General features: G+C 42.1%; 2 protein-coding genes across 2 annotated transcripts; one reads left to right on the forward strand and one right to left on the reverse strand.

Annotated features, from left to right (window-relative positions):
- Positions 1-1,626: 1,626 nt before the first annotated feature.
- LOC122103847 (olfactory receptor 2A12-like) lies at positions 1,627-2,589 on the forward strand. The gene has a single exon (XM_042674528.1). The coding sequence runs from the start codon at positions 1,642-1,644 to the stop codon at positions 2,587-2,589; it is 948 nt and encodes a 315-aa protein (XP_042530462.1). The 5' UTR covers positions 1,627-1,641.
- A 7,817-nt stretch (positions 2,590-10,406) lies between these two features.
- On the reverse strand, positions 10,407-11,354 carry LOC122110417 (putative olfactory receptor 2B3). The gene has a single exon (XM_042683025.1). It carries the CDS (start codon positions 11,352-11,354, stop codon positions 10,407-10,409), a length of 948 nt encoding a protein of 315 aa, XP_042538959.1.
- Positions 11,355-22,186: the final 10,832 nt, after the last annotated feature.

Below are 22,186 nucleotides of genomic sequence, written 5' to 3' on the forward strand. Positions count from 1 at the left end.
TTGTCTGTCAGAGATGCTTCGAGCTGTGATAATCAAATCTCAGCCTCCTGAATTCCTGAATAGCTATGATTTCAAGCATGAGATACTGGTTCCTGGCTTGATATAACAAATTGTTGACCAGTTTTAAACAACAACAACAACAAAACCCAAAAGCCCTAAATGGATGAAGAACTCTAATAATTCCAGAAATAGCAAGGGGAAAAACTAAAACTAAAAAACACCTGTTTCTAGACTGAAAAAGAGTACACATTGAAGGGACTACAGAGATACCTTCCTTCTGTTCCTTGTTCTTAACCTCTCTTCTTCCTCTCCCCTTCCTCGCTTCTGCCTCCGGGATGTACAGCACTGACCTGAGTTTGCCCAGAAGTGGCCATGGTGAGGGGAAAATGTTGCTTGTGAGATGGTCAAATGAGTGCAAGTTGATGTTGGATGGGGAATGTGGTTTGAGGGTGTGGTCAGAGCTGGTCTCTAGGTATCCAGGAGCCTGAGAGTTCTGCCCTGAGTTCAGCGTGCTGTAGCCATCAAGACTTCAGCTTCTGATGAGGATGGTATGGCCTGTGTGCATGCACAGTGTTGGTTCACACATCTCTCCACTGGCTCTCTGGCTGAATAAGGAGGGAGGAGGACAAAGGCAGCAACCAGAAGTACCCTCCAGCTGCTATTGTAATTCAGCATTCTCTATCACCCTCTAGTGACAAAGCCTCACATTGCACCAGACAGCCACAGGCAGAGGGTTGAGGGTGATAGTTTAGCCCACTGAGACATACGTTCTGTGAAGCAAAGGAGGAATTTTCTAAGAGATTGGGAGGCTGGGACTAAGATAATGTAAACTGGGTATTGCTGTAAGTGGGAGGCGGGGAATGAGCGTGAGCAGATAGCATAGGGACTCATTGAGTGCTGTTTAATATTTCAAGACATTACATTAGATGCTTCAAATACATCATCTCTAATCCTTATAAAAAATCTTGAGAGATGAGAAATATTAGCCACATTTTTTTTGTGTGTGTGTGTGTGTGTGTGTGTGTGTGTATGCCAGACCTGGGGCTTGAATTCAGAGCCTGGACACTTTCCCTGAGCCACAGCTCCACTTCCAGTGTTTCAGTGGTTATTTGGGGATAAGTCTTACAGACTTATAACAGAACCATGACCTTCAGATCTCAGCCTACTGTGTAGCTAGGATTATAAGAGTGAGCCCTCAGTGCCCAGCTGTAGCCACATTTGGGGGGGGTCAGTTGTGGAGCTTGAACTCTGCCTGGGCACTGTCCCTGAGCTCTTCAGCTCAAGGCTAGCACTCTACCACTTGAGCCACAGCTCCGCCTCCAGTTTTCTGGTGGTTAATTGGAGATAAGAGTCTCACAGACGTTCCTTCCAGGGCTGGCTTTGAACTGTGATCCTCAGATCTCAGCCTTCTGAGTAGCTAGGATTATAAGCATGAGCCACTGGCGCTTGGCTCTAACCACATTTTATAGATGAAGAGATATAGATTCTGAGTGGTTAAGCAATTTGTTCACTATTACATAGAAATTGAGTAGTGAGGCCAGAATTGAATCCCTAGCCTGTCTATCCTATATCTGGACTTCTCTCTAGGCCACTAGAGTTTAGATGAGATGTAACAAATGTGATTCTCTTACAGGCCCCAGCATGTGGATGCTTCCAGGGCAAAACCAAAGTTGGGTTTCTGAATTTATCTTGCTCGGCTTCTCCAGTGACCCTACATCCAACAAGATCCTCTTCATTGCCTTCCTTCTCCTCTACTTGATCTCAGTCCTGGCCAATGGACTCATTGCCTCCCTGATCTGCCTAGACTCAAATCTCCATACCCCCATGTACTTTTTCCTCTGCATCCTGTCCTTGCTCGATATGGGCTATGTCACCACCACCATGCCCCAGATGCTGGTGCATCTTCTCACTCACTCTCAGACTATCTCTTTTGCTGGCTGTTGGCTGCAGATGTATGTGTTTAGTGCCCTGGGCCTGATAGAGTGTATCTTCTTTGTAGTCATGGCTTATGATCGCTATGTAGCCATTTGCTACCCGCTGCGTTATACTGTCATCCTCAATTGGGGCTTGTGTATGCAGTTGGCAGCTGGAACATGGGCCTGTGGGTTTTTTTTCTCTCTGATCCATACTTTCTTCACCATGAGTCTGCCATACTGTGGGCCTAACACTATCAACCATTACTTCTGTGAAGGCCCCTCTGTGCGGAGCTTGGCTTGCATGGATACCCAGCTCATTGAGATGGTAGACCAGGTCCTCAGTGTGTTTGTGGTTGTTATTCCACTCTCCCTCATTCTGGCCTCCTACATTCGTATCGCCCTAGCCATTCTTAAGATCAAGTCTACCCGGAGCCGCTGCAAGGCTTTCTCTACCTGCTTCTCACACCTGACTGTGGTCACATTCTTTTATGCTCCAGCAGCTTATATCTATATGAGACCTAACTCCAGCTACAACCCTGAACAAGACAAGAAAGTCTCACTCTTTTACAACGTCTTCACAGCTCTGCTCAATCCTGTGGTTTACAGTCTGAGGAACAAGGACATTAAGGGGGCTTTTCTCAAGATAATAGGACATAGTAGGGCAATCGTGTGAACAGGAATACAGAAGGGAAAATGTTTATTGAAGAAAAGGACATCTGTTATGTATATAGCTAATATTGTACATTCAGAACCACACAGTACTTGGTTAGTGGGACAAGCGTTTATGAAATATGCTCATGAAGTCAATATGGCTGTCTCGATTTACTTGCTACATCATGGTACACCCAGTAATCTCAGTGGTTTACAACAGCAAAAGTTCATTGATAGTTCACGTTTCATGTTATTTGTAAGTTTAGCCTTAGATCTACCCTGAGAGAAGAGCCCTTATCTGGAATATGCCATCTTATGACAGAGGGAAAGGAATAATGGCTCAAAGGTTCCCAGAAGTGAGACACATCTCTTTGCATAATTCCAGTATTCAGAGTAAGTTGCATGGCCAAGCCTGACGTGAAGGCAAGGGAAGTATTTTCTTCCTGTAGAGAAGGAATGCAAGTCACAAGGCAATGAGTAGGTAGGTAAAGCTCCTTTGAAGGGAGGGAAACAAATAATGAGAATGATATAATTTACTGTAATATCACAGAAACCAGTAGAATAGATATAACCAACATGAAACATGGAAACTGACAGAAATGGGAACAGAAGAGGATAAGGTGATATAAGCAAAGTGGTACAGATAAACAATACAGGTTGGCAACACTGAAACTTAATCCATAGTATGTGGAACTAATACAGACAGAGACCTGGCTTGGTGCCTAACATCAGTGTGGTTTATGGGCTAACATGGAATAGTGTGCATTGTATTGTGCAAGAACACAAAACTGGATACTATGGGACTTGGGGTCTTAATTCCATTCTTGATACCTTGCTGTGTGACTTTGGGCCATTTACATCCCTCTGATCTCAGTTTATTCATCTATAAAATTAACATCTTGGTGCTGAGACGGTGGCTCAGTGGTAGAGTGCTTGCCTTGCATGCATGAGGCCCTTGGTTAGATTCTTGAGCACCACATAAGCAGAAAAAGCCAGAAGTGGGGCTGAGGCTCAAGTGGTAGACCAGCTGAAGAGCTGGGGGACAGCGCCCAGGCCCAGAGTTCAGGCCCCACATCCGACAAAAAATAAATAAATAAAATAAAATTAACATCTTGAGTTGTTTCCAAAGCCTCTTTGGAGTCAAAAATTCTTTGCCACATAGGTAATAGAATGTGTCCAGTCTACAAAATCCAAATGCAATAAATTTGTGAACAGAGAACAAGCTTCACTCCTTTTCCTTACCATGTGAGAATATAAGAAGGTGGCCAAGCTGGGCGCAGGTGGCTCACACCTGTAATCCTAGCTACTCAGGAGGCTGAGATCTAAGGATCATGGTTCAAAGCCAGCCCGGGCAGGAAAGTCTGTGAGACTCTGATCTCCAATAAACCACTAGAAAACTGGGAGTAGAGCTGCGGCTCAAGAGGTAGAGCGCTCGCCTTGAGCTGAAGAGCTCAGGGACAGTGCCCAGACCCAGAGTTCAAGTTCCACGACCAGCAAAAAAGAAAATGCTTTCTAATCCCAGTGGGAGCCAGCATCCAACTGCACATCCACACCACTGAATACCAATTGCTTGATCAAGTTCTTTCAGTCAGTAACTTGAACCCCACCTTCTCTAATGCAGCCTTAAACCCTTTCAATCTTGTCTTTCACTTACTTCTTTTTTTTTTTTTTTAAATTTTTTTTTGGTCCGGTTGTGGGGCCTGAACTCTGGGCCTGGGCGCTGTCCCTCAGCTCTTCAGCTCAAGGCTAGTGCTCTACCACTTGAGCCACAGAGCCACAGCGCCACTTCGGCTTTTTTTCTTTTTGCTTATGTGGTGCTGAGGAATTGAACCCGGGGCCTCATGCATGCAAGGCAAGCACTCTACCACTGAGCCACCTTCCCAGCCCTCTTTCACTTACTTCTATCTCTTGCCTTTGGCTACCATTTATTCACAGTCAATGTTTATTTAAAATATTTCTTGTTGCTGGGAGCTGGTGGCTCATGCCTGTAATCCTAGCTACTCAGGCGGCTTCAGATCTGAGGCCTAGGCAGAAAAGTCCATGAGACTCTTATCTCCAATAAACTACTCAGAAAAAGCCAGAAATGGTGCTATAGCTCAAGTGGGAAAGTGCTAGGCTTGTGCAAAAGAAGCTCAGGGACAATATCCAGGTCCTCAGTTCAAGCCTTGGAACTGGCAAAAAACAAAACAAGCCAGGCACTAGTGGCTCATGCCTATAATCCTAGCTACTCAGGAGGCTGAGATCTGAGGATCACGCTTCAAAGCCAGCCCAGGCAGGAAAGTCTGCAAGACTTTTTTTTTTGGTTGGTCATGGGGCTTGAACTCTGGGCTTGGGCTGTCCCTGTGCTCTTCAGCTCAAGGCGAGCGCTCTACCGCTTGAACCACAGCGCCACTTCTGGTTTTCTAGTGGTTTATTGGAGATAAGAGTCTCATGGACTTTCCTGCCCAGGTTGTCTTTGAACAGTGATCCTCAGATCTCAGCCTCCTGAGTAGCTAGGATTACAGGCATGAACCACCAGCACCCGGCTTTGTGAGACTCTTATTTCCAATTAACTACCAGAAAACTGGAAGTGGCACTGTGGCTCAAGTGGTAGAGTGCTTGCCTTGAGCTGAAGAGTTCGGGGACAGTGCCCAGGCCTGGAGTTCAAGCCCCACAACTGACAAAAAAAAAAAAAAAGATAAAAATTTTGTTTAACCTTTAACCTTGGTAGCTGCTGATCAGACACAGAGAGATAGTTTCTCTAGTAAAATTATCTCTATTTCTCTGGAGAGTAAAACTGAAACTCAGAAAACTAGTGCTCAGACTTTTTAAGGGCCATATCCAAAGTCTAGTAAATGAAGGTGATGAAGTTTCAGCCTGCTCCATCTCCTCCACCTCTTACTACTACCACCCAGAATGTTTGCTAAGGCATCCATCCATCCATCCATCCATCCATCCATCCATCCATCCATCCATCCATCCATCCCATATATTATTTCCCAGACTAAGTTTAATCTTGTCCTTGAAATATCTTTATAAATCCCTTTTCTTAGAATTCAGGCCCATTGAAGATTTCTTCACTAAATGTGTTACTAAGGGAAAACCTAAATAAACCCTCTGGTCTCACAAGGTCATAGTTGACTGATCATTAATTTTGGAAGTCACACATCTGACTAATATAGATTTAGCTTCCCTATGAATTTGCAGTAAATAATACCTCCTCCATGTGAGTTATGGTAACAGTTGTCTAGAATATTTTGAAGGATTCTTTTTTTTTTTGGTCCAGTCATGGGGCCTAAACTCTGGGCCTGGGCGCTGTCCTTCAGCTCTTCAGCTCAAGGCTAGCGCTCTACCACTTGAGCCACAGTGCCACTTCTGGCTTTTTTCTTTTTGCTTATGTGGTGCTGAGGAATCGAACCCAGGGCCTCAGGCATGCAAGGCATGCGCACTACCACTGAGCCACCTTCCCAGCCCCTATTTTGAAGGATTCTTTCCCCCTCCTTCTCCTCTTCCTCCTCTTCTTCCTCTTTTCTTCCTCATCATGCTCCTCTTTTTTTGGAAATACTGGTGAGAGAACTTTGTTAGGGCCTTGAGCTTGCTAGGCAAGTGCTCTACCATTTGAGTCAAATCCCCAGTCTTACTTTGCAGGGTCTTGAAGACTTTTATGGCCTGTAGATGTGTGATGTGTAACTGAAATGGGTTGAAAGTTTTGGCATCTCTGCCTTAATTTGAATCTGTCTCCTTTGTGGCTATAATTTTTGGGTCAGATCCTAGTCACCTTTGATGTAGATATGTTGGAAAATTAAGAAGTACTTTGTCCAGAACTATAATACAGGTTAATGATATAGATTTGCCTAGTGTCTCTTTCCCTGCTTCAGGGTTAAAGATACCAACCAGCTACCGTGACTGGAGACACTAGAGTTTGAAAGAAGGGAAAAGAGATAGCTCTGAATATCCTGGAAGAGCTCTACCTAGACCCAGAAAAGACATGAGTATTCCTCTTTTATTAGCCTCTCGCCCTCCTCCCTTCCTTGTCGCCCCTATTAGTTCTATATTGGACACCCTAGAGTTAAGAACCTCTTCTCCATTTTTTTGTTACCAGTCCTGGGGCTTGAACTCAGGGCCTGGGCACTGTTTCTGAGCTTCTTTTGCTCAAGGCTAGCAATCTACCACTTGAGCTACAGCGCCACTTTTGGCTTCTCTGTTTATGTGGTATTGAAGAATCGAACCCAGGGCTTCATGCATGCTAGGCAAGTACTCTACCACTAGCTACATTCCCAGTCCTCTTCTCCATTCTTCGGCCACTGAATAAAGCCTTTATTTCTCCCAATACTCATCTCTTGGACACTGATTTTTTTTTTAATAAGCTCTTGGACTTGGGTCTAGTAACTAATGTTCCCTTCATCTCTTTGACAAAATCAGATTTTCCCTAGGAACTGTACTCTTGGATGAGCTTTTTCATAAGAGCTTAGAAACATGTCCACTTTGCAATCTGAACTTGGTGTATCCATGTTCTTCCAGCAATTTCCCTAGTCCTCTTCCATCCTTACTCCTACTGTATGTGTTTTCTGGCCTATTAAATACAGTTATCCTCCATCTGCTCCCAGGACACCACCTTTATCTTAATATAGGCTGCATAGCACTATCTATATCTATAATATTTCAGCAACTCTTCCCTAGTCCTGGTAGTTTGGGTGCTGACTAACATCAACCAATCTTCCCATATAATTTATGCCGCCTCCTCTTGTTGCTCTTGGCATCTGTCTTCAAGCCCTCTTCCTAGCTCCTTTCCAAAACATGCTCAGCAAATGCACCATGAAACCTACAGCCAAATACTATTCTTTCTTCTGCCAGTTATAACTTGCTGGTGGAAGAAAGGATAATAATACTAATTATTCATTAATAATAATCATAACTCATCAACACCATGGCTGCCATGACTTCTGTTACTGAGTTCAAGCTGTCTTCACTATCAGGTGGTTGGAATAAATCAGTATAATCTCCATCAGAACTGTCACTGTTTTTTGACAGTTCTTAGTTAATGAAGGCTCATTTATTCTTATCTTTTGGGTAGGGGTAGGGGTTTGTGGGGGTGGGGGTGTGCACTGGTCTAGATCTGGGTGTTGTTCCTGAGCTTTTGTGTTCAAGGCTAATGCTCTACCACTTGAGCAACATTCCACTTCTGTCTTTTTTGGTAGTTCAGTGGAGATGAGAGTCTTACAAACTTTCTTGCCTAGGCTGGCTTTGAATCATGATCCTCAGATCTCAGCCTTCTGAGTAGCAAGGATTACAAGCATGAGCCACTGGTGCCCAGCTACTAATCTTTTTTTATTGTGAAAATACTGTACAGAGGGGTTACGATTACATGGGCAAGATAATGAGTACATTTTTTTTTTTTTGGGTCCGGTCGTGGGGCCTGAACTCTGGGCCTGGGCGCTGTCCCTCAGCTCTTCAGCTCAAGGCTAGCACTTCTACCACTTGAGCCACAGCGTCACTTCCAGTTTTTTTTTTTCTTTTTGCTTATGTGGTGCTGAGGAATCGAACCCAGGGCCTCAGGCATGCAAGGTAAGCACTCTACCACTGAGCCACCTTCCCAGCCCATGAGAGTACATTTCTTATCAAGCCTTGTAGCCTCCTCCTTTGTTTCCCCTTCCCATCCCTTCCCATTCTTCCCTTGCCCCCTCACTCCTCCTCTCCCCCCCACCAAAGTTGTAAAGTTCGTTTTCGACGTAACGACTTGTACATCTCATTGTTGCAATGGGTCCACCTGTATCCCTATTTAAACTATTTGTTTTTCCCCTTCCCCTCCACAAATTATACCGACATCAAATACAGTGAAAGCAGGGTTTATACTGTGGGGGAGGGGCATACAAAGCAACAAAGAAATCATCTTATAAATGTGTTAGAAACAATCGCATGAAAAAAAAAACATTTGAATACATATCTTAGGATTCATTTCCCTAACATCAGCTTATCTGACCTTTTCTGCTTGACTCAGACATATACTAGTTATTGCAAATAAGAGAAACCATGGGACATATGTTTCTTTGGGCCTGACTTACTTCACTTAATATAATTTTTTCCAAGTCTTTCCATTTCCTAACAAATGGGGCAATGCCATTCTTTCTGATGGAGGCATAGAATTCCATTGTGTATATATACATTTTCTTGATCCATTCTACTGAGGGGCATCTGGGTTGGTTCCATATCTTAGCTATGGTAAATAATGCTGCAATAAACATAGTCGTCCCAGCTACTAATTCTTGTCTTAAAGAAGCCAATTATAAATAGTAAGCTTCCTTGGTGCTCAAGGTAAGAATCTGATACAGAGTCTCACCACAGAAGTATGCCCTCGAATAACCTGATGATTTGAACTTTCAAAAGTCAAAGACAAATTTGGAGCAGGAAAAGTGTGGGATGGTTGTAGAGACTATGGAATTTCAAAGATTAGCCAGTATCATTCCACACACACAGTTAAAAAAATCTATTTTACTGGTGAAAAGTAAAAGGTAAAATTTGGAAGTGAGTCTATAAAAGTGGATACTAAAGTGTTCTTAATATTCTATCATTAGCAATCTGTGGGGGGGGGGAGGTGCCAGTACCAGAGTTTGAAATCAGGAACTTACACTTGCAAGACATGTTTGATTGGCTGGAGTTCTACCACTTGAGTCACAGCTCCTTGTTTATTTGTTATTGTTTTTATTTTTATTTAAGCTCTTACTATTGGCCCAGGCTGGTGTCAAGCTTGGAATCTTCTTGCCATGGTCTCCTGAATGCTTGGATTTAAGGCATCTATCATGGTGCCTGGTGTTTCAACATGACCACTGTTAAGATTTCAATAAATGTTTTTTAGATGCTGATAACATGGAAGAACTGTGAAGGTATCTGTGAGCGGTGCTGGCTAGTTATTGTGAAAATCTTTTCATGTAGCATCTTGAGGGACTGTGATAATTTTTTAGGGTTTTATGGAGTTCATGGGTTTCATGATAACAGACCCAGGTTAACTAACTCTACAATGTAAACAAGTGCTAGCTTTCATTTGTAATGTTAGTTACTCCTTTCTCTGGACTGCAGTCATTCCAGATGTCTGATAAGTTAGTATTAGAAAAGAAGAACAGAAGAATGTTTACACAAAGCACTCGCTATGCCAACCACTATTATAAGAACTGTATCTCTGTTAATTTTTCTTAACAATCCAACAAGGTGGTGTTTTGCCATAATTACTAACATCCTAATTTTGACATATAAGGAAACTGGTAGCTATAAACAAGTCAGCTCTTAGCCACCACGATACTGTTTGGGCACTGTTTTGTCTGTGTTCTTGAGAGATACTACAGCTGGTCCTACTTTAGGAGCCGTGTGGATCATGTAGTCTAGGCTCCACTCTCCCCTGGACAGTGCTGGATAGTCAGTGGCTAATCCCCACACCCTATTCCTAAGATTACTTTTCCTCAAGACCTGCTTCTTACTGAAGTAAAACAAAATTATTGGCTTCTCTGAGCCATCTTATCCTAGCTACCCCAAGTTGATATTAATCACCAATCCTCATCCGTCAGTCATGATGATGTTTTGTTTTGTGCCAGGCCCTTTGTTGGCCCCTGGGAAGTAGAAATGAAGAAAGATGGAAGTCCTACTTGGTACTCTGTCTACAATTACAGATATCTTGCTATCCAGGGATAGCTTAGTTTCTAGAACCATCAGCAAGTGAAAACCATATGACTACCTTTGCCCATCATCTCTATCACTGACTGTCAGTCAGTGATTCAAGCCTATACACCCTGTGATGGAAAAGAATAATGTAGAAGGGCCATAGATGTTGTTCTTTCAGGGATAGTTATGGCCTTCTGTGTTCCAGTGGCCTCACTCAGGGGTTTTGCCTAAGCCTGTTGCTTTGAAGAAAGCCCTTTTCACATCTTTGTTTCGGAGACTATAGATTATAGGGTTGAGAAAGGCAGAAATAACATTGTAGAACAGAGCCAGTTTCTTGTCCCGTTCTGGAGAGGCATTGGCTCCAGGGTTCATGTACATAAACATGGCAGGTCCACAGAACATGGTGACCACAGTGATGTGGGAGGCACAGGTAGAGAAGGCCTTGAGTCGACCCTGGGCTGAGCGGATTCTCAGGATGGCCGCAAAGATGCGGACGTACGAGGCCAGGATGAAGGAAAGTGGTACCAGGAGTAGGATGAAGCCCAGGATGAAATCTACTCGATCATTGAGAGATGTGTCAGCACAGGCAAGCTTCAGCACAGCAGGGACTTCACAGAAGAAGTGGTTGATCTCATTGGGGCCACAGTAGGGAAGACGCATGGTAAAGACAGTATACACAAGGGAACAACTAACACCCCATAGTCCACAGAAGGCTACCAATGCCACACATAGCCATGGGCTCATGATAACCTTGTACCTGAGTGGGTAGCAAATGGCGACATATCTATCGTAGGCCATTATCGAAAACAGCCAGCCCTCAGTAATGCCCAACACGAGAAAGATGCACATCTGGGCCACACACCCAACATAGGAGATTGTTTTCTTCTGGCAGATAAGATGCACCAACATCTGGGGTACAGTGGTAGTGACATAGCTCATATCCAGCATGGAAAGGACACTGAGGAAGAAGTACATGGGTGTGTGGAGGCGGGAATCCAAGTAGATCAAAGTCACAATGAGCCCATTACCCGCAAGTGTAGAGAGGTAGAGGAAGAGGAAGATGTTGAAGAGAATTATGTTAGTTTGGGAATTCCTGGAGAAGCCCAAAAGGATAAACTCAGAGATGGAGCTATGGTTCTTCCAGAGTAAGTCTTGCATTCTTCTTTATCTGCAGAGAGAAAAATGAACCTAGTGTCCCAGCTTAGCATTTACAACCAGATACCATAGCCATTTGTTGCTGGAAAGGCCAGTGGTTATTTGGTTCTACTTGAGATGACTGTCAGTTCACACTTAGAGGTCTACCTGAGGTGAGGCTAAATTCATGTACTATTTACTTTCTCAAAAATCTTTCCTGGGGGCTGGGAAGGTGGCTCAGTGGTAGAGCGCTTGCCTTGCATGCATGAGGCCCTGGGTTTGATTCCTCAGCACCACATAAGCAAAAAGAAAAAAGCCGGACGTGGCGCTGTGGTTCAAGTGGTAGAGTGCTAGCCTTGGGCTGAAGAGCTGAGGGACAGTGCCCAGGCCTAGAGCTCAGGCCCCACGACCGGGCCCCCCCCCCCCCCAAAAAAATCTTTCCTGAGGGCTGGGAATGTGGCTTAGTGGTAGAGTGCTCACCTAGCATGCATAGAGCCCTGGGTTTGATTCCTCAGTACCACATAAACAAAAAGAGCTGGAAGTGGCACTGTGGCTCAAGTGGTAGAGTGCTAGCCTTGAGCAAAAGAAGCTCCGGGATAGCGCCCAGGCCCCGAGTTCAAGCCCCAGGACTGGCAAAAAAAAAAAATCTTTCCTGAGAGCCCCCAGGATCTCATTTCCTTCCCTTTGATTAGCTCCAGAGAGGCTGCCTATTTTCCAGTCTTTCAGGACCTACCAGAGTTCAGCTCCTTCCTTATTCCTTATTTGAACTCCCCTCCCTCCTCTCTGAAAACGTGAGCCCAGGACACTTTCTTCAGGTGCCTTAACCTTTTGATTCCTGAGGAGAAATTTTCAGGAAGAGTTAGAAACATTGGAGGATATATGGTTCCATAAACATGACAAAGTTCTTGGGAAAAGTGGTTTTTTTTTTTTTTTTTTTTACTCTTTTGAGCCTTTAGAAGCTTTCCGGTTCTTTCTTTTGGATCAAGCTATTCAGCAATTGTGATTCTTCCCATCCTGACCTATTTCTTCTGGAGGGAAGGGTCCTTTTTTTTTTTTTTTTTGCCAGTACTGCACTTAAACTCAGGGCTTTATGCTCTCACTTAGCTTTTTTTGTTCAAGGCAGGTACACTACCACTTGAGTAAACATCCACATCTGGCATTTTGCTGCCTAATTGGAGATTAAAATCTCATGGAATTTTCTGCTTAAGCTGGCTTTGAACTTAATACTTAAATCTCAGCCTCTTCCGGAGTAGCTAGGATTATGGAAGTGAACCACCAGGGCCTAGCTTGACTCAATTATAAAGCAGAACAATACCTGTCTTTTCTTGGTAGCTCTGAAGCACTCTAGTCCACAGAAATACTCTTGCTAATGATAATCTACCCTCAGAGTCCTTTTCTTTCCTTGAGCCTTGTGATTGGCAGGGAACCCAAGACAGAATGTTCTTGGGGTTAGTTTATACATTTACAGATGAATGCTGGCACACTTGTTCATGGTGCCATAAGAGGTGGTGATGTCTTGTGGTAAAACATGGCATTTGGAATTAGAACACTTGAGTTCAAGTTTTGGTGCTTCTACTAGGATCCTGGTCTTATAAGCTAATATCCTTTGGCCTTAGTTTCCTTTTCTGTGAAATGGACATATTATCTATCAGAGAGGTAGCCTGAGAGAAGTATGTATGATGTGCATGAAGCAACTAGTATTGTGAATAGCACAGAGAGGGAGCTCAATAATGCCAGTTCCCATCAACTGCTCTTCCTCATAGTGTCACTGAATGAATGGGCAACACCAACTAATTGAGCATGTTCTGCCCATCATACCCTGTTCCAGGAGGTAGACAGACAAGGACAAATAAGGGTAAAACATGCTATATTCCTAATCACCAAGGAACTTACAGTTTGGTGGGTAACCTGAGAAATAGATACCCAAGCCATTTCCTTGTGTTAAGCACCGTGATGAAAATGTGGGCTACCAGTCATAGATCTGTGCTAAGTGCTAGGTATTTGAAAATTAAAAATCACTTGCTCTCTTTTCTCAAAACAGATATACATCTTAAAGGATAGGTAGGGTTGATCATGCAAAAAATACAAAGAAGAGTTTTGCCAACAGATGGAGCAGCAGTGCAGTCACATAACCCAGAGAGAATGTTCTACAGCTAGAGAGCACTAAGGACACACTGAGGTAGTAGAAAAGGGGATCCTTGGGAAAATGAGTCTGAGATGAAGAAGGAAAAGGGTATAAACGGGATCATATACTTCTCTAAGGAGTATAGAATATTGTCTTTTAATTTGTGGTAGACCACTGATGGATTTGGACCAAAACAGCTGGCGAGGTAACATGTGTAAGGCCCTGACGTCATCGTTGTAAAGAAACTTTACATCAAAAGAAGTCAATGTGAAGCTTCATCATTGGGCACAGGATCCTATCAGGTCAAGTGAGTGGGTGGGGATGTGTCTGCAGTGTCCAGATCATGTGGAGGAACGGCATTCTCCCTCCTGGGCCATGTTTTAAGGAGAATATCGACAAGTTGAAGCAAGTTATGAAGAAGAGGCTGGAAACTACATTGCGTGAGGTGAAGTTGAAGCAAACAGAAATATTTCTCCTAGAGAACCAGACAATGAAAGACACTCTGAGGCTGGGGTCCAACTCTCTGAAAATCACATGGAGACACAGATAAGTCCTTTCATGTAGGTGGTGATGAGCTTTGTCTTGGGAGGCTCTAAGAGATAAAGTTGGGAGCTATCCCCAGAAGTCAGGTTTGGGCTCAATGAAATCACATTACAGTAATAGGGCAAGTCCACAAATGGAGAGTAGTGAGCTTCTGGACTCCATCCCAAGACCAATAAAAACTACATAACCATGTCAAGGTTGCACTGGGACAAGTCCTGAAAATGGTGGGGTAGGGAAACCTCTGGCCAACTCAGCAGCTCCATACAGGGTAGAACAAAAGAGTCTCTGCGCCACTTGGACTAGAAGAGCTGAGGACATGGTATGCCCTTCCCAGCTCATCCTTGAGCTTCACCTGGGCCTGATGCCTGGATGGGCCCAGTGGTCTCTCAGTAGGCATCTCACAGTCAGTGCTGCTATCACTGATCACAACAGGATGCAGAATGGAAGGAGAGGAGAGAAACATGCAAGGTAGTTGTAGAAAGGCAAAACAAACAAACAAAACAGATAAACAAGAAGACTCCAACTCCATTATGATCTCCTTTTCATCCATCTCAAGACCTGTCTCCCAGCTGGTCCAGAGAGAAGTTCCAGAATGATCATCATATCTCCTTTGTCACTCCTAGTTCTTCCCAGTTCCAAAGTCTCTTCCCAGTTCCTCGCCTCTCGTGAAGCATGAAATGGCTCTTTCTACAATTCCTGCATGTAACTCACCCACCAGTGTCTTGTTCTGCATCTTCAATTCAAGTATCAAAACTTGATTACTAGGATACAGAGGAGAGCCAACTGCCTTAGCCTTTGTCTCCTTCTAACTCTCTTCTTTTCAACTAAGGGACACAGAAAGAAAGAAAGGAAGAAAGAAAGAAAGGAAGGAAGAAAGAAAGAAAGAAAGGAAGGAAGGAAGGAAGGAAGGAAGGAAGGAAGGAAGGAAGGAAGGAAGGAAGGAAGGAAAGAAAGAAAGAAAGAAAGAAAGAAAGGAAGAAAGAAAGAGAAAGAAAGAAGGAAAGAGAGAGAAAGAAAGGAAAAAGAGAAAGAAAGAAAGGAAGAAAAGAAGAAAGAAAGAAAGAAAGGAAAAAGAGAAAGAAAGAAAGAAAGGAAGGAAGAAAGAAAGAAAGAAAAAGAAAGAAAGGAAGGAAGAAAAAGAGAAAGAAAGAAAGAGAAAGAAAGAGAGAAAGAAAGAAAGGAAGGAAAGAAGGAAGAAAGAGAAAGAAAGGAAGAAAGAAAGGAAGGAAGGAAGGAAGGAAAGAAAGAAAGAAAGAAAGGAAGGAAAGAAGGAAGGAAAGAGAAAGAAAGGAAGAAAGGAAGAAAGAAAGAGAAAGAAAGAAAGAAAGGAAGGAAGGAAGGAAGGAAGAAAGAAAGAAAGAAAAAGAAAGAAAGGAAGGAAGGAAGAAAGAGAAAGAAAGAAAGAAAGAGAAAGAAAGGAAGGAAGGAAGAAAGAGAAAGAAAGAAAGAAAGAAAGAAAGAAAGAAAGAAAGAAAGAAAGAAAGAAAGAAAGAAAGAAAGAAAGAAAGAAAGAAAGAAAGAAAAAGAGATTGCTGCACAGAGAGAAATCAATTAACAGAGCAGGATAGGGATCAGGGAGAAGATCAGGTGCCAGGTCTGAAAAGCCTGATATGAACAGAAGGGAGCTAGAAGAGAACAGGAATCCAGGCAGGAAAAGCAAGGACAGTGTTAGCTAGGGATGATCAGGTGGGGACTACTCAGGTGTGAGGACTGCCTTCCTCAGGCCTCTACCCTTTCCTCTCCCCTCCTTACCTGGCCCAGGACTGTGTGTGAAGGATGAACCAAGAACCTGCTCTGTCTTCCTTTGTCATTCTGCTCCTGGTCCTCAGGGAGGACAAATCACACAGCTTCTTAATGAGCCTTCTGTGTCATGGGCTTCTCCAAGTCTCTCTACAACTCTCCCAAGCCCTGAGCACACACGTCACCTCAGCAGCCTTATACCCAAGAAAGACCTTCACACCCAGGACCCCTGCCTGTCCTGATTCAAGGGCCCCTTATCCCTATAATTTCTGCCTGTTCCCTTTCACAGACCAGAAAAAAAAGATGCGTGAACATCAATTGGAATAAACGCATGCTAAGGGCTGGAGAGGCATGTCAGAGGAGACCACCAAGGGTCATAAAGAATGATCTCTTAATTCTCATGTGAATAGTCTGTCAATTTCAGAAGAAATTGACTGAAAAGGGAGTGGGATTTTGATTGGGATCTATGTTGAATCAATGTATTTTTAGCGAGTATTGTCACATAAAAAATACTAAGCCACCCAATCAGGGGCTGGGAAGGTAGCTCAGTGGTAGAGTGCTTGCCTTGCATGTATGAGGCCATGGCTTCGATTCCTAAGCACCACATAAGCAGAAAAAGCTGGAAGTGTGTGGCACTGTAGCTCATGTGGTAGAGCACTAGCCTTGAGCTGAAAAGCTGAGTCCTGCAGGGACTGCACCCAGGCCCTGAGCTCAAGCCCCAAGACCTAGAAAAAAAAGGAAGTATCAGCTGGGAAAGTAGCTCAGTGGTAGAGTGCTTACCTTTCATGCATGAGGCCCTGGGTTAGATGCCTCAGCACCACAGCAGAAAAGGTTGGAAGTAGTGCTATGACTCAAGTGGTAGAGAGCTAACCTTGAGCTGAAGAGCTGAGGGACAGTGCCCAGGCCCAGAGTTCAGGCCCCACAACCGACAAAAAAACAAAACAAATCCAAAAAACAAGCCACTCAATCAGCAGACAGGGAATGTTTTCTATTCTTCTAGAGTACCTTTAACTTATTTCCATAATGCTTACTGGTTTTTGGTGTTCAAAATTCTTTTTTTCTTTCTTTTCTTTTTTGTCAGTTGGAGGTTTTGAAATCAGGGCTAGGGTGCTGTCCCTGAGCTCTTTTGCTCAAGACTACCACTCTACCACTTTGAGCCACAACTCCAGTTGCAGTTTTCTGGTGGTTAATTGGAGAGTCTCATGGACTTTCCTGCCCTGGCTGGCTTCGCATTGCAATCCTTAAATCTCAGCCCACAGAGTAGCTAGGATTATAGGCATGAGCCTTTGGCACTTGGCTATAGTCTTTTTTTGAATTAAGATTTTTTAATAGTAAACTTTAGTTGCATGAAAGGATATATACCCCTTATCAATAGCACCCCCTCTAACGCTTTTCCTTATCTTCCCCTCATCCTTAGAACAATTTCAACAGGTCTCTTTCTATTTTTACACGTACATGCAAATTACTTTAACAGTCTTCATCTTCATTCACTCTCTCTGTTCACCTCCCCTTTCCCTCTAATTCCTGCTTCCTCCAACAAGACCTGCTTTGCTCTCCTGTCATTTACTTTGTTAGTGTATCCAATTGAACTAAAGGGTTTCACCACAGTATTTCACACATGTACATGTTATATTTTAATCAGAACAATTCCTATCTCTTCCCTTATCCTCCTCTTATTGTTGAGATGTTTTTAGTAAGCTTCCTTATGCCATCTTCATACATAGATTTTGATACTATTCATTTTATTATTCTCTTTCCCTTCTTACTATCTTTTTCTGGGGAGGAGGTAAAATTTATAGTAATATCCTTTCTTACTCCAAATTTTAGTAGTTTATCTCTTGCCTTTGTTCTTGACTGGTCTAGCTATAAGGTTGTCAATTTTTCTCATCTTTTAAATAAATTTCACTCATATTCTCAAGTTTTTTTTCTACTCTCAAATATTTTCAATTCTATTTTATTTATTTCCACTCAGATCTTTATGTCCTTCATTTGCTTACTTACTTTTAGTTTGATTTTCTGTATGTACTTTTTTAGGGTTATTGAACGGAAGTCTTTATACTGCTCTTTAATATATAAGCATTTACTAAAGAAAATTTTTTAAAAATTAAATATAGGTGTTTACAGCTGTAACTCCTCAACATTGCTTTAGTTAAATCCCTTGAGTTTTACTTGTATAAGCATTCTTAAACTCATTAATTAGTTCTAATAAGGTTTTTTTCTTTTCTTAATGGTAACAAATATATTTATTTATTACAATTTACAGATTAGCTAACAGGTATATATACAAATAGAATTTCAACAATGAAATTCCAACAGACTGGCTACATTTAAATCACTGGATCTGAAGAAGCCAATTAGAAGTCTGCCAGTACCTAAACTTCACCTTCCATAAATTATAAAAAAATAAAATCTGATGAGTTTGACTTCTAGTTAGATGGAAGAGGTGTTATCACATTTCATCACTGAGAAATAGAAATGCTATCTGTCAATACAAAGCTCTTCTCATGCTACATTCACATGTAAAGCACCATGACATGACTTTAATGTATAAAATGTGCACGAAAGACCTTCAGGCATTTTATTCTTAAACATTGGTTAGGGGACTCTTAACATAGAGAAATTGGATAAACAGCCAAGAATTTTGGCTTGCTCCTTCAGTCCAATTTTTTTTGAGACAGGTCTTATCATACCTATCCGTCTGGCCTTAAGAGTTGCTATGTAGGCTAGGCTGACCTTAAACTTGAGATCCTCTTGCTTTAGCCTTGCAAGTGCTGAGACTAATGAGGTTTTTATGTAGAAACTTTGTAGGCTTTAGTTTTGCAGAGACAGGCTGTTAGCAAATAGAGACAATTTTATTCTTTCTTTCCTCCTTCCTTGTCTTAGTAAGATCTCCAGAGTTTCTTTAAATAGGAACAGTGGGAGCAAACATCCTCACTTTATTCAGATTTAGTAGGAAAACACTAAGTCCTTCATCATTATTTGCAAAGAATTTTGCAGGTTTTATCTACAAAAACTTCCTCATAGTGAAGAAGTTGCCTTCTATTCTCAGTTTTTGCTGAGTTTGTACAGGTGATTTTCTTGTTTGTTTGTCTCTATTATTTTTTGCACTTGAAATAGCTTAGTGAAATAGTTACAAATGAATTAACAGAAGTATGTAATAGACTCTATAGAGACTTCAAGTAGTATAATTCTTCAGAAAGACTAAGTCAAAGCCCAACAAAATAACTACCAGGAAATGGAAACTTGCAAGAAGGGGAGGTGGGTAGACTAATGAAGTGGGGAGAGGGGGGAGAATTTATTATATACTACAGAACTGAGAAATGAGGGAAGGGGTGGGTCAAAGAGGTGTGAAGATGTTGAAAGGATGACAAAGAGCGAGATGTATTGAATACATAAACTGCTTTGTTAAATGACAAAAAAATACATATCCTAACAACTACAAAAAGTGAGGGAAGAGGTAGGGGTGGGAGGGGTGGGGTGAGAATATTGAAAGGGGTAACATTGATCAAGACACACTGTATTCATAAACTGCTTTGTTGAATGGCAACTCCTTTGTATAACTACTTAAAGATAATAAAAATACTTTTAAAATAGCTTAATGACGATGTATTATAGGACAGATTAGTAATTTTTTTGTTAAAGAGACACAAGGTTAAGTTTTAGCTTTGTATGGATTTGTTTGTAAGGCTTTGTTGAATGCTTAAGTTGGTGGTGTTCAGAGTTCATGAGGAGCTGTGGCTTATGCTTGTAATCTTAACTAATCAGAAGGCAGATATTGGGAAGATTGTGGTTTGAGGCCAATGGTGGGGAAAATCTTCATGAGACCTCATCTCAACCAATAAAAAGCCAGGCATGGTGGTGGCCTATCATTCCAGCTATGTAGGAAATGTTAAATAGGAGAACCAAAGTACAGCCAAGTTCCAACAAATGTATGAGACCCTATTTGAAAAACAACAGAAGCACAGGAGGTGGATGTAAGAGGATTGGGGCCCAAGGCCAATCCCAGACAAAAGTGAGACCAGACCCTAGCTGAAAAATAAACTAAAAAAAGAAGAAAAGCAAATGGGCTGGGAACATGGTTCAAGTGGTAGAGCATCTGCCTGGCAAGTATAAGTCCCTGAATTCAAACCCCACTGCCATTGAAAGAACAATTTCCTGGGGAACTTTCATCTGGACTGAAAATAAGAAACTCCCTAAAAAAGAGACCTGTGGAAAACCTTCATAATTGAGTGAGGAGACATCTGGAGACTGGTAGAAGAAGGTATTCTTGGTAAACTAGCCTATGCAGGGCTGGGAAGGTGGCTCAGTGGTAGAGCACTTGCCTTGCATGCCTGAGGCCCTGGGTTCAATTCCTCAGCATCACATAAGCAAAAAGAAAAAAAAAAGCCGGAAGTGGCGCTGTGGCTCAAGTGGTAGTAGCCTTGAGCTGAAGAGCTGAGGGACAGAGCCCAGGCCTAGAGTTCAGGCCCCACGACCGGACCCAAAAAACAAAACAAAACAAAAACAAAATTAGCCTATGCAAATAGACCTAAGAAGCCAATACAGAATGACTAGAGGAGCTGGTAGAGTTGGGTAGGCCCTCTGTGAATGTTTAGTGCTTTGAGAAGTCTCACAAGAAAACCCCTTTCGTTCTAACAAATGAGCCCGGTGCTCCCATCTAGTGACCTCAAAACAATTTTCTTAACAATCCCCCAAGCAACACAATCAGCATGCCTTGCTGACAATTCTACTCCTGTCTCCAGAAACCCAAAGCTTCGCTTCCTCCAGGGCTTGCCTCCTTAGGGGCTGCGCTCTTCATCCAGACAGTAAACCCTGCCACTGGAAACTTCTCAGCTCACAGGCCCATACGTTCTTAGAACTTAAATTCTTTCAATGTTTGGGGAATTGTAAGAGCACTCTAGACAGAAATCTACCTAAGCTTAGCTTCTGGAGAAAGTTGCTAATGAGCAAAGCATGGATCTAGTATTTATTATTTTTTTTGGTGGGGGGGTTCTTCACATTTAGATGATTCTTGGTTTACAAATAAGACTTCTTTTAAATCAGTTAAAATCAGTTTGAATGTTTTGTTAATTAAAACCTATCAGAAAGTCATAAAAAAAAGTACCTGAGAGGCCAAGTCCTGAGAATTAAAAGTTCAAGGTCAGGATGGGCTACCTGCAACACCCTTTCTAAATAAACCATACCTTATTTAAAAGGTCTGGTTTGTATCATTGTTTCCAAAGCAATTTAATAATTGTCTGAAATTAAATGTGAAGTCATAGAAATTTGAACTGTGTTGATAACACTAGAAATTGTTTTGTTGCTAATTAATGTGGCAACTGATACTATGATCGTGTCCCACTAATATTGTGTGTGTGTGTGTGTGTGTGTGTGTGTGTGTGTGTGTGTGTGTTGAATACATTTCTCCCATCTAAGTACTAACCAGGCTCGACCCTGCTTAGCTTTCGAGATCAGACAAGATTAGAAACGTTGAAGGTGATATGGCCGTAGACTGAAGACAATTCTCTACATGCAGTCAGTTGCCACCATGAATATCCCTCCAATGCCTTCTAGCTTTATAATAAATCTGACCTTAACATTTGAAGTTGACAGTCACTAGAGGCATGGCTGAGCGGTAGAGCACTTGCCTAGCAAGTGCAGGACCCTGACTTCATTCCCCATCTTGCCATAATTTCTAAATGAAAGTTGATCATCACAATTATACTATTAATAATTGAATGAGTATTTTGTAAGGTACTTATTTTGAAGGCAATAACTCTCATGGTAATATGTACAATTATTTTAAGTTTTAAGTCCATTTTAATTTGAGGTTAACAACAATTTTATGAAATTAGAATTAAAGTACACCGGGATATGATAAATTATACAGGGTGCTAGATACTCTCACACAGTGAAACCAAAAGAGGACACTCTTAGCAGAGAAACACAAAGGCATTATGCCTGTGTACCTCTTTATATTTGTATGAAACTATACACACACACACACACACACACACACACACACATAGTGAAAAGAACTCCAAGATATGAAAGTAAGAGATCTCTTTTTAATTTTTTGATGATTGTGTGTTTTTTCTTTATGTATGGTGTATTCACACGTGTATCTTTGGGATGGGGAGGGAGAGAGTGTAGAACTCGAGAGAAAAGGGTGAAAAAGTTCAGCAGTGGAGCTCACTAGACACTGATGGAAGTAAACTATACAACTCATGGGTGGAGGTGGGAGGGAGGGAGTGGGTGAGAGTGAAGGAATAGAAGACACTGGACAAAGGGAAATGTACTCATTACCTGACTCGTGTAATTGTAATCCCCCTGCACACCACAGTTATAATCATAAATTCAAAGTAAGAAAACCTGCCATTCTAAAAGAAAAAAACAATTTTATGGAAAACCAATAATCTAGTCATTTTTTTCATTTTATATAGAAGACTGAGTTCCAGACACATTGGAT

This window comes from Dipodomys spectabilis, unplaced genomic scaffold (genome assembly GCF_019054845.1).
Source record: "Dipodomys spectabilis isolate Male_0828 unplaced genomic scaffold, ASM1905484v1 ptg000002l, whole genome shotgun sequence".
In the NCBI taxonomy this organism is placed as follows: Eukaryota; Metazoa; Chordata; class Mammalia; order Rodentia; family Heteromyidae; genus Dipodomys; species Dipodomys spectabilis.